At 54.4% G+C, this 16,120-nt stretch overlaps 2 protein-coding genes across 3 annotated transcripts; both read left to right on the forward strand.

Annotated features, from left to right (window-relative positions):
- The first annotated feature begins 137 nt into the window (after window positions 1-137).
- ZGPAT (zinc finger CCCH-type and G-patch domain containing) lies at window positions 138-8,446 on the forward strand. The gene is made up of 7 exons (XM_074888247.1): window positions 138-188; window positions 394-1,198; window positions 1,965-2,098; window positions 2,856-3,014; window positions 4,070-4,201; window positions 5,376-5,793; window positions 6,249-8,446. Exons 2-7 carry the CDS (start codon window positions 564-566, stop codon window positions 6,385-6,387), a joined length of 1,617 nt encoding a protein of 538 aa, XP_074744348.1. The 5' UTR covers window positions 138-188; window positions 394-563; the 3' UTR covers window positions 6,388-8,446.
- Window positions 8,447-8,711: 265 nt separating this feature from the next.
- LIME1 (Lck interacting transmembrane adaptor 1) lies at window positions 8,712-15,732 on the forward strand. 2 transcript variants are annotated; one of them, XM_074888139.1, is made up of 6 exons: window positions 8,712-8,910; window positions 13,276-13,428; window positions 13,961-14,012; window positions 14,119-14,206; window positions 14,476-14,897; window positions 15,255-15,732. In XM_074888139.1, exons 2-6 carry the CDS (start codon window positions 13,313-13,315, stop codon window positions 15,657-15,659), a joined length of 1,083 nt encoding a protein of 360 aa, XP_074744240.1. In that variant the 5' UTR covers window positions 8,712-8,910; window positions 13,276-13,312; the 3' UTR covers window positions 15,660-15,732. The 2 variants fall into 2 exon arrangements, with proteins under 2 accessions (XP_074744240.1, XP_074744241.1); XM_074888140.1 differs by lacking the exon at window positions 8,712-8,910 and adding an exon at window positions 11,978-11,998.
- Window positions 15,733-16,120: the final 388 nt, after the last annotated feature.

Raw genomic sequence — 16,120 nt, forward strand, 5'->3', positions numbered from 1 at the left:
CTCCCAGAATGCTCAGCGCCGCAGACCCCACCCCACCCCCCCCCAAGTGCGCAGGCACAGTAGAAGGGACAGGCTCGCGGCTGAGTGGCGTAACGCGTTGGTAGGGAAGCCGGAAGTGGGCGGCCTGGAGACCGGAAGTTGGCGGGGTGTCATGGCGGCGGCGCTGTAGGGGAAGGGGGAGCTGAGGGGTGAGTGGGGCGGCCTTGGCAGGGTCAGGTTGGGGAGTTGCTGCCAGCCCCGTGGTGGAGGGATCGCGCCGCGAGTGTCCAAGCTACGGGAGAAGTGGTGACGTGCGTGGGCCCGGTGGGCTCCGGTAGGCGCCGTGGTGGGGGAGGGCAGGACCTGGCCTCTCCTCGGGCTCTCTCATCGCCTTTCGCCACCTCTTTGCTGCAGGAGCATCGGCCTGGTTACTTCCGAGGGAAGAAGCGCGACGGCGGGGTAGATGGTAGCTTCTGCGGACAAGGGCTTGTTATTCAAAAAGTTGCTCATCTTAAGTAAACTCTTTGAGTATGTTCTGAGTTCCCGGAAAGGACACAGTTAAACACACCTTTATTTTGCTGATAATGGATGAAGAGAGTCTGGAAGCAGCCATTCAGACCTATAATGCCCAGCTGCAGCAAGTGGAGCTGGCTTTAGGGGCAGGCCTGGACCCATCGCAGCAGTCGGACTTGATTCAGTTGCAGGAAGATTTAAAGCAGCTGATAGAACTGACTGAATCCAGCCTGGTGTCTGTTAAAAAGAGCAAACTTCTGGCTACTTTAGATACAAATGCTTCCTCCTCCTCCTCCCCAGGTCTGGAGCAGGACACCAACCCAGACAGTTCTGCCCAAGATGTGGAGTATGCTGCTTTTAAGGAGGCCATTGCTGAGCTTGGAACTGAGGAGAAGCCTTCAGCTGATAACAGCGAGGTATCAAAGAGAGATGAAGAAACTGATGACAAAAATGAATCAAAGTACAGCGAAGAGGAGGAGTCTGACAGAGAGGAGGAGGAGGAGGAATTAAGCGGGATGAAGGTTAAAGCCCCCTACTACAGTTCTTGGGGGACCCTGGAGTACCATAATGCCATGATTGTGGGGACAGAGGACTTGGAAGACGGCAGTGCAGGAGTCAGAGTGTTGTACCTCTATCCAACTCACAAGTCTCTGAAGCCGTGCCCGTTCTTCTTGGATGACAAATGCAGATTTAAAGAGAACTGTCGGTAAAAAAGAAAAAGGGGTGGGAGGGGGTTTATGTCCTTCCTGTAGCTAAAGGCCTTGTGGTTCAAAGGGATAAACCTCCTCTGAAAGTACCATGTTTGGCTTTTTCACCCAATGAAAGTTTGCCTTTGTTTATGTTTTGAAAATGTGTTATGGTAAACAGTGACATCAGTTTGGCTGTTTTCTTTAGCTAATACAGAGATGAAATGGAAAATCCCATGGGAAGGTTGGAGAGATTTTACATTCAAGTGGCTAAATTAATAACTGATTAAGTATTTTAAAATAAAACACCAAAGGTTGTCTGTTGATAGTGCATACATTCCAGTTGCACAGAGAGGCTGTAGAGTCTCCTTTGGAGATCTCATCTTTGGAGATCTTCAGAATTTAACTAGGTAAGGTCTTGAGCAACCTGATTGGTCTTTGAAGTTGGTTGTGCTTGGAGCAGGAGGTTGGAGTAGAGACCTGTGTGTCTGTGTGGTCCTGTTTATCTCAAAGGACCTGTGAACTTTTTTACTGGATGTGTCACTAGCAAGGAGAGCTTAATTCTCTGGGGTGGGATGGATTCTTTGTTACGTGACACAAATAATACGTTTAAGATGAAAAATGAATAAGTTGTGTAATTGAAATAACGCACGATAAAACTTCCATAATTACTGGTGAGGATTCATCACCACTGACAACTCATTTGCATTTAAAGAAGGAAGGAATTTTTATTGAAAGCCTGCTCAAGTGAGGTAGCGATAATTCCTCTTCCACCCTCCCGGGCAGGTTTTCGCATGGCCAGGTGGTCTCTGTGGAAGAGCTTCAGCCATTTCAGGAGCCCAACCTGAGCGCGCTGGAGGTGGGCTCAGCCTGCCTGGCGAAACACAGCGATGGGATATGGTACACGGCAAAAATTACCGGTGAGTCGGGCTTGAGCCGGGATTCAGTGTGGAAAACGAAGGCTGATGCTTAAGTGAATGTAAAACTTGACTATTTTGGCTAATGGTAGAAAAACATTAACTATGTAGCTGCATCCCTAAACTGAAAATCTTGACGTAGCTGACAAAATGATCTGAATTTTGTCAGGCTTGGGCAGGGAGTAGACTAGGAAAGAGGAGAGTGTTAGACAAAAAGGAGACATAAGAGCAGGAATGTGGGAAGGAAATGATTACATTAACTGCACCGAAAGGGAAGAGGCAAGTATTGCAGGGATTTGCATGCATATTAGATTAGAATTGCAATAATCTGCTCTTGTTTAAACAAAAGCCAGGGGAGCTGGCCCTGCCCGTCAGCTGCTGATACCGACTTTCCCGAGTCCTGGGAAGGGTGAGGGTTTAGGCTCTGTTTCCATTTTTCTTTGACTATTATTAGGTCAGAGGGGAGCAAGTCTAACTTCTCTTTAATTCCATTCCTCAGCAGCCCATCTTTCTTCATTTTTAGAAATAAACCTTTAAGTATCAACACAGGCGTTGTGGAAAGAGCTTTTCATGGCGGTGGGTGCTTCTCCCTCCCAGACAGAAATCTAAAGCATAAAGAAAAACCAGAATTTTTTAAAACATTGGGCCTTGCCCCTCTCCCATTGTGCTCCACTGGAGCTACCTCTGTTTTAGAAATCCCTCTGCCAGTTGCACATTGGAGACTTACTGGAACTCTTGTTCCTTGTTTTTCCTTCTGTAGACATCGACAGTGGTTACTACACTGTGAAGTTTGATTCCCTGCTGCTCAAGGAAGCTGTTGTGGAAGGAGACAGCGTCATTCCCCCACTGCGAAGCGAAGATGGTGCCGAATCTGCCGAGTCTGATGACGACAGCGTTGATGATTCTGGTTATGCTAAAGGTGAGAGAGTGGGGACGGCGTGAGCAAAAGTGACTTGTGATCTAGGTCTGCCCTTCTCTGGGAGCTACTGAATTAGTCTCCTAGAGCTTTCATTATAAGTGTCTCACCTCTGATGAAAGAGTAGCTAATCTCTTTATACGTTGCTGAAAGATAGAGAACAGTAATTAGCTATTATGTTACAATTGCAAGCTAAAATATTTGTTTTATGCAAATTACTGGGCTAATGAGGGTTGGTGGTTTCCATGGGAACTTCCTACACATGAAAGAAGAGGGTGTGATATTTTAGAGCTGAGTCCCAGGCTCCGAGTCTGTTTCTCATGCGCCTGGCTGGGTTGAGCTAATAAGAGAATTAGGAGACTCTGCACCTCTGGGAGCTCCGTGCAGCTCCAGGGCACACGAGACCCCAGAACTTGTGAGTGTTTGGTCCTTCCAGTGCCTCAATGAGGTTGCAGGAGCTGCCATGCCCTGTTTTGCTATTGAAAGCTGACACAGAGAGAGCCCAAGTGACTTCTTTGAGATTACACAGCACTGTCCCTGTGCTAGGGCCACAGTTACATCACAGGGACAAAGTTGTGTCCTAGAGCTCTTTAATTTAGGATAATAGAGATTATTGGATCCTAATAAGAGAAAATTAGCATTGTGGCCTAGAGGAGTCTCGTACCAAAGACATGAGCTGGAGGCGCAGAAGAAGGATTACATGCCACTGTGCCAAACACCGTACCCTGACGGTATGTGTCAGCCTGTATCACCATCCTAGAAGGAAGGAAAGGAAGTGTAAAAACATCTGGATGATTTTGCCTGGAACTGTGAGATGGTATGTGCATTAAATCAAGTGAGGTCTCCCATTTAAGTGACTCGCTATGCAGTGTTCATAAAAGGTGAGAGCTCAGAAGGAACGAAGTAAGGCTGGAGGAGCAGGCAAATGGCTCTAGGGTAGGAGAAGTATATTGTACTGCCTCGTGAGGGGTTTTCGTGCTGTGGGGGTGCCCCAGAGGAAGGTTTTGTGTAGCAGCTTTGTTTCTGTGTTTCACTGATTCATCTCTTCTGTGTCACAGTGATAGATTCGGGAGTTCCCGAGAACGGGGAATGGACTCCGGCGTGCAGTTCCTCTTTCGGTGGCTGGGAAGCCCATACTCGTGGTATCGGCTCCAAACTGCTCGTTCAGATGGGATACGAGTTTGGAAAAGGTGAGGGGAGAAGGTGGTCCTGGGGCTGTGAGAGCCTGACTGCCTCGATGGATCCTAAAACTAGTTAAGAAAAACAAGATTTTGGATGAAGCTAGAACTTTTCTGAAGGGCCAGTTAGATGAGGCTCAAGCAGTGTGATGAATCCCAGCCGTGTTAGAAGGCGAGAAGGGATAACTTATTTAATCAAGAAGGGATAACTTATTTAATCGAAGGACAGGCGTATGTGTGCACCAACCCTTGTATGGTAATAGCAAAAATGGGAGGCATTTGGAACCATGGTCAAGTTCATGATTAAAGCCGTGAGAACTGTTGTATGAGATGTTCAAAGGCTTCAGGTAGAAGGGAACTGATCTACGAAGCTTCTGATGTCTGTGTTAAAGCATCTCCTGGCTCTAGACGCAGACTTCAAAGCCTGCTGAACTAGCTTCTCACTACACAAATTGTATTGAGCCTTGGGGGCTTTAGGAGGGCAATCTGCTACTTGCATTCATCTCTAGTTCTCCCAGAGGAACCAAACCAGTTTTAAGAAGAACCTGGCTTGAGAAGCTGAGACTGTGAGGCTGAACCTAGTTTCACAGAAACTGGCCTGATGAATGGCCTCGGGCTTTTTATCACGTTTCTTCTGCTGTAGAAGGCTCCTGTCGTAGCATCTGCATCCACCGTGCTGTGGCCTTTGCTGCTGCCCTTACCTTGGGTGGTAGTTATGGCTTTCTGTACCTCAAAAGCCTGTTTTCTTGTTCTAAGCTTGTGACTGTTGGCGTGAGCTTGTGGTGGGAGGTGACTCGGAGAGGGGATGTCACAGAATCACTGAATTATCTCGGTTGGAAAAGCCCTTGAAGCTCCTCCAGTCCAACCATGAACCTCACCCTGACCGTTCCCAACTCCACCAGATCCCTCAGCGCTGGGTCAACCCGACTCTTCAACCCCTCCAGGGATGGGGACTCCCCCCCTGCCCTGGGCAGCCCATTCCAACGCCCAACAACCCCTTCTGCAAAGAAATCCTTCCTAAGAGCCAGTCTGACCCTGCCCTGGCACAGCTTGAGGCCATTCCCTCTTGTCCTGGCGCTTGTTCCTTGGGTCAAGAGACTCATCCCCCCTCTCTGCACCCTCCTTTCAGGGAGTTGTAGAGGGCAATTGTCCTCACTTGCAGTAATCTCTTGCTGTCTCTCCTCAGGGTTAGGGAAGAACGCTGAGGGCCGTGTGGAGCCGGTGCAGGCTGTGGTACTTCCTCGGGGGAAGTCCCTCGACCAGTGTGCTGAGGTGCTTCAGAAGAAGAAACAGGGGAAGCTGGACCCAGACAGGTCAAGGAAATGCCGAGCGAAGGGAAACAGCTCTGGACAATCGCCTGGGGGCAGCCGTAAGCCTCCCCGCAACGTATTTGACTTTTTGAATGAGAAACTGCGAGGGAAGAGCAGTGGGGAGAAGGCTGGAGGGATGGCACTGCCCGAGAGGAACAGCAAAGAGATCTACCACGCTAGCAAGAGCACCAAGAAGGCCCTGAGCGTCCGCCTCTTCCAGACGATGGAGAAGATTGAACAGACGCAGAAGGATATCAGAGGAATCCAGCAGGCCCTGGCACGCAACGTTGGACGGTAGGAAAACATGCTCTTTGGGACTGCAGGATGAATTCTGGGCGCTTCTGGGAAGGGGGGGCTTGAAATGAGGTGTGGGAGGAACAAGTGAAACATAATCTGGGTGAGACCTAAGGGGAAGTGGAGGGGAGAGACTTTAGGAGGTGCTTCAGACCAGCTTGGACACTGGCAGATGTGTTTGAGGTCCTTTGGCTGGAATTCAGGCTGTGACAAGAGGAGCTCTCAGAGGAAAGGTACTGGAGTCCTTTCCTTCTCATGCCCGTCTCTGAGCGTTGCTGTCGACCATCACAGGAGGACATTTTCTAGCCCAGATTGTGCTGAGCATCAGGTTCTTCCTGGCTTCCAGCAAGTCACTTGTGCTAATCCCACAGGAAAAGGCAAACCCTCCTGGGCTGGTGACAGGCCTTTGATCTTATCCTGCGGGATGACATTGCCGTAATGCTTTTTGCTTTCAGGCACAGCGTTGCTACAGCTCAGCTGGAGGAGAAGCTGGCTAATGCCCACAAACAGCTGGGGCAGCTGCAGGCCCAGGAAGCCAGTCTGCAGCGGGAGCAGAAGAAGGCAGACACGCATAAGAAGATGACTGAGTTCTAGTCTCCGAGGAAGGCGTTTGACTGCAGCGATTGTCCTTCTAGCCAGCCCCCGTGCTCGTGGCCTCAGAGCCTGGGTGAGCCATCCTGCTCCTCTGGGCCTCAGGCTGCCCAGCCTAAAAACTGGGCTGAAAAGCAGCGGTTTCTAAAACTAGATGCTTCTGAGCTCAGCTGGGAGGTGGGGGGGAGCACACATCTGTCCAGCCCTGGAAGCATTCCATAAGCCTGAGCCTTGTAGAAGGACTAGCTACAAGAAATACGATTCTCTGCTCTCTTGCACACTTCTTCCCTCTGTTACCGCTGCGGTGGCAGCTCCATCCAGAGTCGGTAGCTGCTCGGGGATGCCACTGCTGGCTACGAACCAGCTGGGGAGGGGCTTTGAGAGCCCCACATCCTGCCATCAACTGTGGCTTGTGTTTGCAGCCAACCAACGAACGCAAGCGGAGGCAGGATCCTGAGCACATTCCGGTGAAGCAGAAAAGGCTTGTGCTGGGTGAAAACAACAGCAAATTGCTTCAGCTGCTCTCTACCTTCTGTTTTTTGCTATGGGATTTATCTGATAACTCCGTTTTTTTGGGGAGCAGTTCCTTATAGCCGTAGCGTAATGAATAGACAGAAAACTGGCAGCTTGGAGGTGGGTCCTAGTGGCCTCAAGCGTCAGATTTCATCAGTTTGACTGTAAGAGTATCCCTAGGACATGCTATAGCCCAACTCATTGACTTGGCATGGAAAGCTGCGTGGTTCCACAAGTAGAGTGCCAAAGCTGGGGGTATAAGACAGCAGAGTAACGGATTCCCAAACCTCCTAGCTAGGGACGACTCCGCAGGGCACCATGTCATTTTTGCCATCGTTACTTGAGTTTTTCTGTCCTAGATAGCTCGCTGAACATGGGTCCTTTTCTTAAAAAACCTCGAGATGCAGATGCAGGTGGGCCTCGCCCCGGCTGAGCGCAGAGCTCGGGAGGGCTGGGTGCGCCCCCCCCCGCCCCGTGCAGCCCCCTCTGCGGGAGGGTTCAGGCTGTGCTGGCAGCAGGCCAGGCGGGCAGTGCCCTGCTCTGCAGCCGGGAGAGTCTCTGCACAGAGAGGATGCCTTCTCCCCTAGGTTATATTCTGCGTCTGGCAGCCAGTCCTTGCCCCAGAGGAGATGGTGGTTTCATCAGACTCTGTTTCTGGTGGGACTTGTACATTGTAATTGCTTTTTAAAAGAAAATTTGTTTGCAATTTCATGCCAGTATCTTAAGGACACATTTTTTTCTTAATTTAAGAAGTTGATTTCCTTTTATTCTGCGAGTCATTTTTCTGACGAAAAGTTTTGCTCCTTTAGTACCACCTTTTTTTTTTTTTTTTTAATCTCTTCCTAATAAACTTATAAAGCGGTCAGCCTGGGCAGGGCTGCACCTCCTTGCAGGGTCAGAAAATCTGAGGCTGAAGGAGATAGGATCAGAGTTGTTCGAGTCGTGTGGGATTCAGCATTGCTGCAGACACACCTCAGAAAACACAGCAACAGCAAAAGTAAACAAGATGAACGTCTTCAGAAAACCTGTTTGAGTGACTTCTCCTCCTGGAAGGCGCTCGGGTGCCGCTGGGACGGGCACGGTGTGGGTGTGAAGGTGGCGTGGGCTGCCGTGAGCACTTCAGCGTCCCTCGGTTTCGAACTGCATTGGCCGTGCTATCTTCATTGTTCCTAATTTGTGTTCTCCGTGCACTGGGTTTAACAATGGTTGCTCAGTGCCCTTCCCTCACAAATGACTGTTTGTTTCCCACACTCAAGTGTTGAGTGGTGATGAGGATTAATGTGCCCAGCTTAGCATGGGTGCTCGCTGAAGTGGCCCAGGAGTGCTGAGCCGAGCTGGGCAGGGAAATTTCTTGGGTTTGTTCTGTGCTCTGACACTATTTAACACCATCATCTCTTTGAGAATTGGGTCTCAGCTGAATCATATTTTGACCTTTCCTTGGGATTTCCACACCCTCACTTGTGTCCTATTCAGGCGGCCGCTGCCTCCCACCCCAGACAGTTCACGTCCCTGGTGAATAAAGTTGGTTTTTATTTTTTTTTTTCCCCTCTCTCCTTGTAAGGTGTTGTTCATTTGCAAGGTAATGATGATCTGTGGCAACCCATTCTTTCCTTCTCTTGCCCCGCGGATAGAGAGCTGGCACCAAAACCAGCTGGGTGGGGAGCGGAGCGCGGCAGAGGGTGCTCTTGCGTGCCGGGAGCTTGCGGAGCCCGGCTGCAGCGCCGTGAGCTCGCAGCCAAGGCGGGGAGAAACCCAGCCTCCCCTTGGGTGCAGCAGCCACCCCGACGGGCCAGGAAGCGAGCTGTGGTGTGCGCTGCACGGTGTCTGCTCAGAGCTGCCTGCTCTAGGGGCTGAAGAGGAGCGGGAGAGCTCAGATCAAGATGTTTGAAATGTTCGGGAATGCCTAATTAGGAATAACCGCCGGATAAAAGAAAATTCTCCAGGTTGGCTGGTGAGGAGGAGAGCATGATCGGATCCCTGCGCTTCACGCTCACCAGCTTTTGAATTTGCAAAGTAAGTAGCGTTCACTTTCTCGCCCGGCAAACCTGGGTGTCTGCAACTAAACCAGGGGTTGAAAAAGACTTTTTATTTTTAAAAAAGAAACCCTGATCTATATAGAAATGGCAGCGTTGTCGGAGATGCTGTTGCAGCTAGCTAGACTGGACAGGCAGGATTCCTGTGCTGCAGCGGGGAAGCATCAGCTGGGTTAAACTTCCAGGTGGCTGCAAGGAGGGCTGCAGGCTTTGTGGGCTTAAAAAGGAAGAAAAGGTGCTGGAGCTTGGCAACGCTGCTGGGGTCCCATGGCTCGAATCTAGAGGTTGAGGGGGAACCGGTTACTTTTGTGGTGGATGAGTTGTTGAGTTCAGAGGTGTGGGGGTATTGGTTTTTTCAACAGAAAAATTTCCAGTTGTCTGTAGGGAGGGGGACTGCAGTCTTGGGACTAGATTTGGGGAACTGCTGAGCTCCTGGCTGCAGGTGAGGAGGCTTGGGAGAGTGTGGTCACTGCAACGCTGTCCTCTCTAAACCTGAAATTGTGTAAAACTACTGAATCTGTGGCAAGAAAACCACTCTGGTAGGCAGGTGATTCTCGAGAAAACATGTACCTCCTTGCTACACCCATCCTGTATTTTGGATCTGACTTCCCATAACTGCAGCACCGGGGGCTCGCCAGAGCCTGTGTCTTGCTGCAGCTCAGCTCTGCAGAAAATCTCTCTAGCAGGTTCTCGATTTCTGCTTAGAAATGCACTTCTCTGCCCAAGTGAGTGCATTTCCAGCAATTGCAGAAGGGTGGGAAGAAAGAAAAATGCTGAAATGATGTCAGCCTTGACCAAAGCCACATGGTGTGAGCAGGCAGGTCGCTTACCTTAAGGTTTTTGTATTATATTTTCTCAAAAACCACTCCAGCATATGACTAGCGAGCAGGACTGTAATTGGAAGCGTGCATCCAAGTTTTGTGACGTTTGGGTCTGGCGTTCGGAAATATTGGTCCTTTCTAAATGAAGTGCCTCCATAGGAGTTTGACCATGAAATCTCTCCCTCCCACTCCAGAAATGCGACTCAAGTGGGCAAGATCTCGTGCCTGCTTTGTATTTGAAATAATCTTCAAATTTATTAATTGCATCCTGTGCTCTAGGGCAGCTTCAGTGTTGTTGACTAACTGTTATGGGGCTTTCGTTTTTCACAACTGAAAAGAAAAAAAGATCTACTTCTGCTTCTTGGGACTTTTTTTCAGTACAACTCCCCTGGGTACCTGAGCTGCGTTTGCTGCAGCCGTGTTCGCAATCGCTGATGGAAATCAGCTTGTAATGTTTGTCCTGGTTTCTTGCAAATACGCTTTTAGTAGTTTCATAGACTTTCTTCTCGTCTGAGCTGAGCACTCTGTGTGGTTTTATCTGGGTAGATGAATCAGAGGCCGGGCAAAATGAACAGCAGCAGAACTTAATTTTACAGTAAATTTAATCTTGTTTTCATGAAGCCCAGATGAGAAACTTGCGTCTCTTGTAGGAGTCACAAAAAAATCTCCCACGTCCTGGAGTAACAAACCGACGGCACTTACAGTGCCCGTGCTCAGGTATCGCAGAAGGGAGTTATTCCCTCCTCGGTGGGCTGGGGGTGTGCGTCACACGCAACGGCTGTGGCTGCTCCCATCTTCAAAGCCATCTTGGCTTGCGGAGCCAGCGCGTTGCAAAATGCCGTCTGCCGAGTCTCCTGCCCCGGAGAATTGCCCCGGGACTGGGAGATCAATACCTTTATTGGCAGAGAATTCAGGTGTACCTTTCAGAAGGTCTGTTTGAGACTTTGCCTTGCAAACCTGCTCAGTCCTACCTGAGCGGCTTCAGTCAGGCACTGGGTTTTCCTCTCAAATTTGTAATTCTGTGAGAACCAACGTCTTGTCCCAAGAAGTGGCTTCTCCCGGTGACTGTTGAGCCTGAAAGAGCGTGCACTCAGCAGTTTTAGAGGTCAAAACAGGAGCAACCACTGACCTCCTCCACAACAGAAAGTGGGTCAGAAGAATTTCTCTCTATTAATTTCGATTTAGGAAGCCTCTCCCTTCATTCTTCAATCTTAAAACTCCAGGGATGGAAAATCCACCCGCTGTGGGATAAGCTGCCCCATGTGTGCCTGCCTCCACGTGCTAAAAGCTCGCACTTTGATTCTGACATGACACCAGCTCCCGGCCATCGTACCTCGTTATAATTTGGTCTGCTAAACCTCAGAGCCTGCTCAGTTCTGGCCCGAAGGCAGTCGCTCCTGCAGCCTCTGTCCTGTCGCTCTAATGAGCTAAACAAGTTCAGCGAGGACTCTCTAAAGCGCCTGCCCGCGTTGCAGGTAATCCGTATAATTAATGTATGCTCAGACAGAAAAGCAGAGTTGTCTAATTAAAACATCGTTGGAGAGGGAACAGCCTTCCCTTCCCAGCTCTGATCTAAGCCAGTCTGTCCAGCCCAGTTAGTCCCCAAAAACCTCTCTGTCTCAGTTTCCGCGTTGAAATAATCGTTCTTCAGGGGTTAAGTCTTCAGTCAGGGAAATTTCCAAAGGCGTGGGAAGTTCTCAGATAAAAGGGTGCTACAAGTGGGCAGAGACCTGCTGGTTATACTGGGACAAAGATGCGCCGAAGATGCTGCCGTGTGACACAGGGTGCGGGGGAGCGAGGCCGGTCCCTCCCTGGGCACAGGGCTCCCCGCTCGCCGTGGGGCTGCGGCTGCTGTAGCACCTGAGGTTGATGCGAGGTGGGGTGGCTTCTCACCGCAGCCCCTCTGAGCTTTGTCATCCGCATTAAGAGATGTAAGAGGGTGAGTACGAGGCGCTCAGCATGCCCCACGGCACCTCAGAAACCGTCCTGCTGGGCTGTGCCAGCCCAGTCCCTCCTGGCGACTCTGCCCCGGCCCAGTCTGGACCAGTTACTGTGGCTTCTTTGAGCCATGCTTTACTCCAGTGCTGGGAACTGCCTCAGTCTCCCTTCAGAGCAGGCGTTTTCCGGGTGCTGGTGTGCACATCTCCGGTAGCACAGCAGCCTTTTTGGGGGAGCGGGGTGGGGCGTGTGCAGAGCTGGGCTTGTGCGGAGCGGGGAGCAGCAGCCGCCGTCTCGCCATCGGCACAGGTGAAGTGGTGTCAGCTTTGGCTTCGGGCTTTGCTGACGGCTGAGCAGGGACAGGGACGATGAAATGGGGTGGCCCCCTGGGAAAGGTGCTGGATCCTGATGAGCTGGGGAGTGTCTGCTCTTTGTGTCAGGCTCCCTTCACGCCCTGCACCGCTTGCTCTGGCCTTGCCGCTGCCAGGGTTTGCAGGGGAGGACCTTTTTCCTTCAGTAAGGCACAGGGAAGAGGGCTGGCTGTGGGCAAGGCACAGCTTTTTCTTTAGGCAGTGGAAAGCAGTCGAAAAGTCGAGCATTTTCTGCTCTCGTGTCACAGCACAGAGTGGCTGCAGAACCGGGTCGTGGTGGCAGAGGAGGCGTCGGGTCCGTGTGTGCCGACGAGCCGGCCCGGCTGGTGCTTGGTTACGATCCTGCAGCTCCCAGCCCAAGCACGGATGGTGCTGGGACGCTGCGGGGAGCGACTCGGGTTCCTGGGTGAGCAGAAACATTATGGGGGGGTTTGCAGGGCTGGGCTGGGCTCAGCCCCCCGGGAGCTCACCGTGCACGGCGCTGCGAACAGGGGGACAGCGGGGATGCCGGCGGCACCGTCGCTCCCACCCGGGATTCTCTACCCGGTGACTCCGCAGGTCTCGTGGCACGGGTGGATGGGGCTTGGAGGCAGAGAGGAAGATGAGGGTGTCCCGGTGTGTGCTGCCAAGCCTGGGGTGCAAGGAGGGTGAGGTGGCTGCGAGGCTGAAGCTCACCCCATTTCCGGGAAGCTGAGTCATCTCTTTGCCCGTCCTGCCTGGGCCACCCCACAACCCGCACTGGGGAGCGGTGTCACCCCCATCCCGCAGCCCGGGGCAGTGTCCCGGTGTCCCCAGGAAGCACACTGACCCTTTTGGGATCTCTCCGGAGGGTTTTCAGGGCCCCTGAGCGTCCCCTTTTCAACGTCTTGGTGGCGACTTTGGAACTTGAATCCTGTTGGGTTTGTTGGTTTTGTTCTTTTTCAAAGGCAAATGAAATCTGAAATTTTTCCTAGGGGGTGGCAGAGCACCCGCCGCTGGGCAGAGCGCTGGAGGCGGCGTGACAGCCCCGGCGAGGGCAGCAACTGGCCAGAAAATGGCCACCCCAGTTCACATCCCCCTCCAGAGCACCCAGAGAGACCCCCTGCCCCGGGGGGGGGGGGGGGGGGCTGCGCTGCGGGACCCCCAGTGAACCCCGGGTGCCGCGGATCACCGTCCCATGCCATGGTGAGCCCAGCAGCACCCAGTTGCACCCCAGCTGGTGTTTTCTCTCCCCAGAGCTTGGCCCCGCAGCGGTGTTGCCAGCAGTTCCCCCATGGCTGCAGCCGGTGGCGAGGGGCTGGCGCGGACCCCGCTGCTGCCAGCCGGCGCTGCCCTGGCCCTGCTGGGTGTCCTGATCTACCTGGGCGCTCTGTGCGCTGCCTGCAGACGGTACGTGCTGCCCGCGGCCCCTCCACTTTCCCTCCCGGGCCTGGGGATGGGGCTGGGGACCCCTTGGTGGCCCAATGGTGGCTTCAGGTGGAGACTCCCCCCCTCCATGTGCCTGAGCTGGGACCTCTGAGATCTGCTGCTCGTCTCACCCCCAACCCCCAGCCGCAGCCCCAATGCAAGTCTGCCTGGGCCTGATCCTGCACCCCTGTGCCTCGCTGCCCCCACCCCCATCATACCCCCCGCGCCCGAAGGCCTCGCGGGAGCAGCCTGGAGAGGGCTGAGCCGTGAGCAGGGTGGGCAGGACGGGTGATGCCAAGGGTGATGACAGTGGTGCCCAGCACAGCTCAGTGGGGTGCAGGATGCAATCGAGACCCCCCGCTCTGCCCCCCAGCCAGCACAGAGCCTGCTGCAGGGCTGGTGAAGGAGCAGGGTTGGGGGTTTGGGGGCCACTCCACCGATGCCCCTCATGGCCAGGTCGGGGTCCTGGGGCACCCACTCATCGCCTCAGGCTCAGCCCCACTTCTCCCCACAGCAAGGGCAGGAAGAAGAAGATCCCTCCGGACGGGGTGAAGCTGGTGGACGAGGTAAGCGCGTGCTGGTGGGGAGCAGGATCAACCCTGGGGGAGCTCTGAGGCCCCCCCAGCTCCCAGCCATGAGCCTGAGGGTGCGTGTTCCCCGCCCCCGTTTCAGTCCCTGCTCAGGCAGACGCAGCTGCGGTCGCTCAGCAAGTCGGACACGAAGCTGCACGAGCTGTACCGGGTGAAGGCCAGGGATGACAGTGAGTGGCTATCAAGTGGGGGGGGGAGGTCAGTGGCCCTTGGCAGGTGCCCGCAGGCCCCGCACCCCCTAGGTGAGCGCATCGTGGTGCGCACACACATGCCACGGTGCCAGTGCAGGGGTTAGTGCTTGCTGCACCCCTGGTGTCCCCCCCATCTCCCCTCCTTCCCCCCATCTCCTCTCGTCCCCCCATCTCCTCTCGTCCCCCCCATCTCCCTTCCTTTCCCCCATCTCCCCCTGTCCCCCCCATCTCCTCTCCTCTCCCCACAGCCCAGCGGCCGGTCAGCCTGGATTTCCCCTGCCCCGCTGCCCCCCCCGCCGCTGCCGACTCTCTGCACAGCTCCGGCATCAGCGTCCTCCTGCACCGTGAGCTGCCCCAGATCCCTGAGCCCCCAGCTGCACCCCCGGCCCCCGACCAGACCTACTCCAACCTGCTCTTCACCCCGCTGCGGAAGCCGGTGCCGGACACCGTCTATGAGTGCCTGGCGGTGGGGGGGGGGGATGGCCCAGTGCCCCCCACACCCGCCAGCACCCAGGTGTCCCCCCCACGCATCGCGCACGGGGCGGCCGATTACGCCTGTGTCCGGAAGGTGAAGAAGACGGTGCCTGTGGAGGTGCAGGATGGGGCTGTGACGGGGCCTCCCGCAGCCCCACGGTGCTGGGAGGGGGCAGGCGATGCCCCCCGGGTGAAGGTACGGCTCTGGGGGGGTGGCAGGGATGGGGTACACGGCAGGGAGGGAGCAGGTAACGTCCTGCCTCCCTGTACCACCCGTGTTTGGAGCAGGGTGTAAATCAGGCTACTGCATTTCCAGTGGAGATTTTAGGGGGGGCAGGATGAAGCCGAGACCCCGAGGGCGGGCAATGCCCACGGTGCTGCTCTCTGTGCCCTGCAAAAGGCTCCCTGGGTTGTGCAAAAAGCGGGATCCCCAAAGGTTAATCTGCTGCCAGGATCCTCCCGGGGGCTGTGGGGAGCTGGGGGGCGGGCACGGCCGTGGGGATCCCCTGTGTTGGGCAGGGATTGCCCCTGAACCCCCACCTTCCTTCTGCAGCTGGAAGAGATGTACTCAACGGTGTGCAAAGCCACCAAGAAGAAAACCCAAGTCCCTGCATCATCCCCCAGGGCAGCGAGGGAGGTGGGTGCTGGGCGGCCGCCCCCCCGCCGGGAGGAGGGTGCTCTGGCTGGATGCCGGCCCCCAGCAGCCCAAGGCCCCCCCGACCCCTGCTACGAGTCCATCAATGACAGAGCCTGGACTGCTCAGGGCCGTAGCCCCGACCCGGACTACGAGGCCGTAGACGTTAACTGGAAGAAGGCGATGAAACGGGACAAGCCAGGGAAGCCGGGTGCCCCCGAGAACCTCTACGAAAGTGTCGGTGACATTTGGGCGGGGGGGTCCCAGCGAGCCTCTGCCAGGACGGCGGCCAACGGCCTGGAGGTGTACATCACCAACCTATAGCATCCCCTGGGAGCTGGGTGCTGGCGGGGCGGGGGTTCCCTGCAAGCGCTTTCTGTATATATGTTGTTACTTTTCTTTAAGTGTCCTTGTCCCCCGTACCCCCGAGAGGGGCAGTTTGTGGGTGCTGGGTGCCACGGGGGAGCCCAGTGGGACTGGGCTGGCGCTGTCACCAAGTTGGGAGAACCACGTTGGGACTGGTCGTGTTTTGGGGCAGCCCCGTGGCCCTGGGCTGTAGGATCAGGCCCCTCGCCAGCGGGACTATGCCGTGAGCAAGGGTCTCTGTCCTCCCGCCTCTGCCTGGGGGAGAGCAGGGCCCTGTCCAGCCCTTGGGAGGCCCCAGGCAGCTTCGCTCCCATCAATGAATGTCGCTGAGGCTGGTTCTGGGGACCAGCGTGACAGCTCTGGCTGTGACCAGGGGCCAGCCATGTGCCTCGGTACAAATCAGCGCGGGCCACAGGCTC

This window comes from Strix uralensis, chromosome 18 (genome assembly GCF_047716275.1).
Source record: "Strix uralensis isolate ZFMK-TIS-50842 chromosome 18, bStrUra1, whole genome shotgun sequence".
NCBI lineage: Eukaryota > Metazoa > Chordata > Aves > Strigiformes > Strigidae > Strix > Strix uralensis.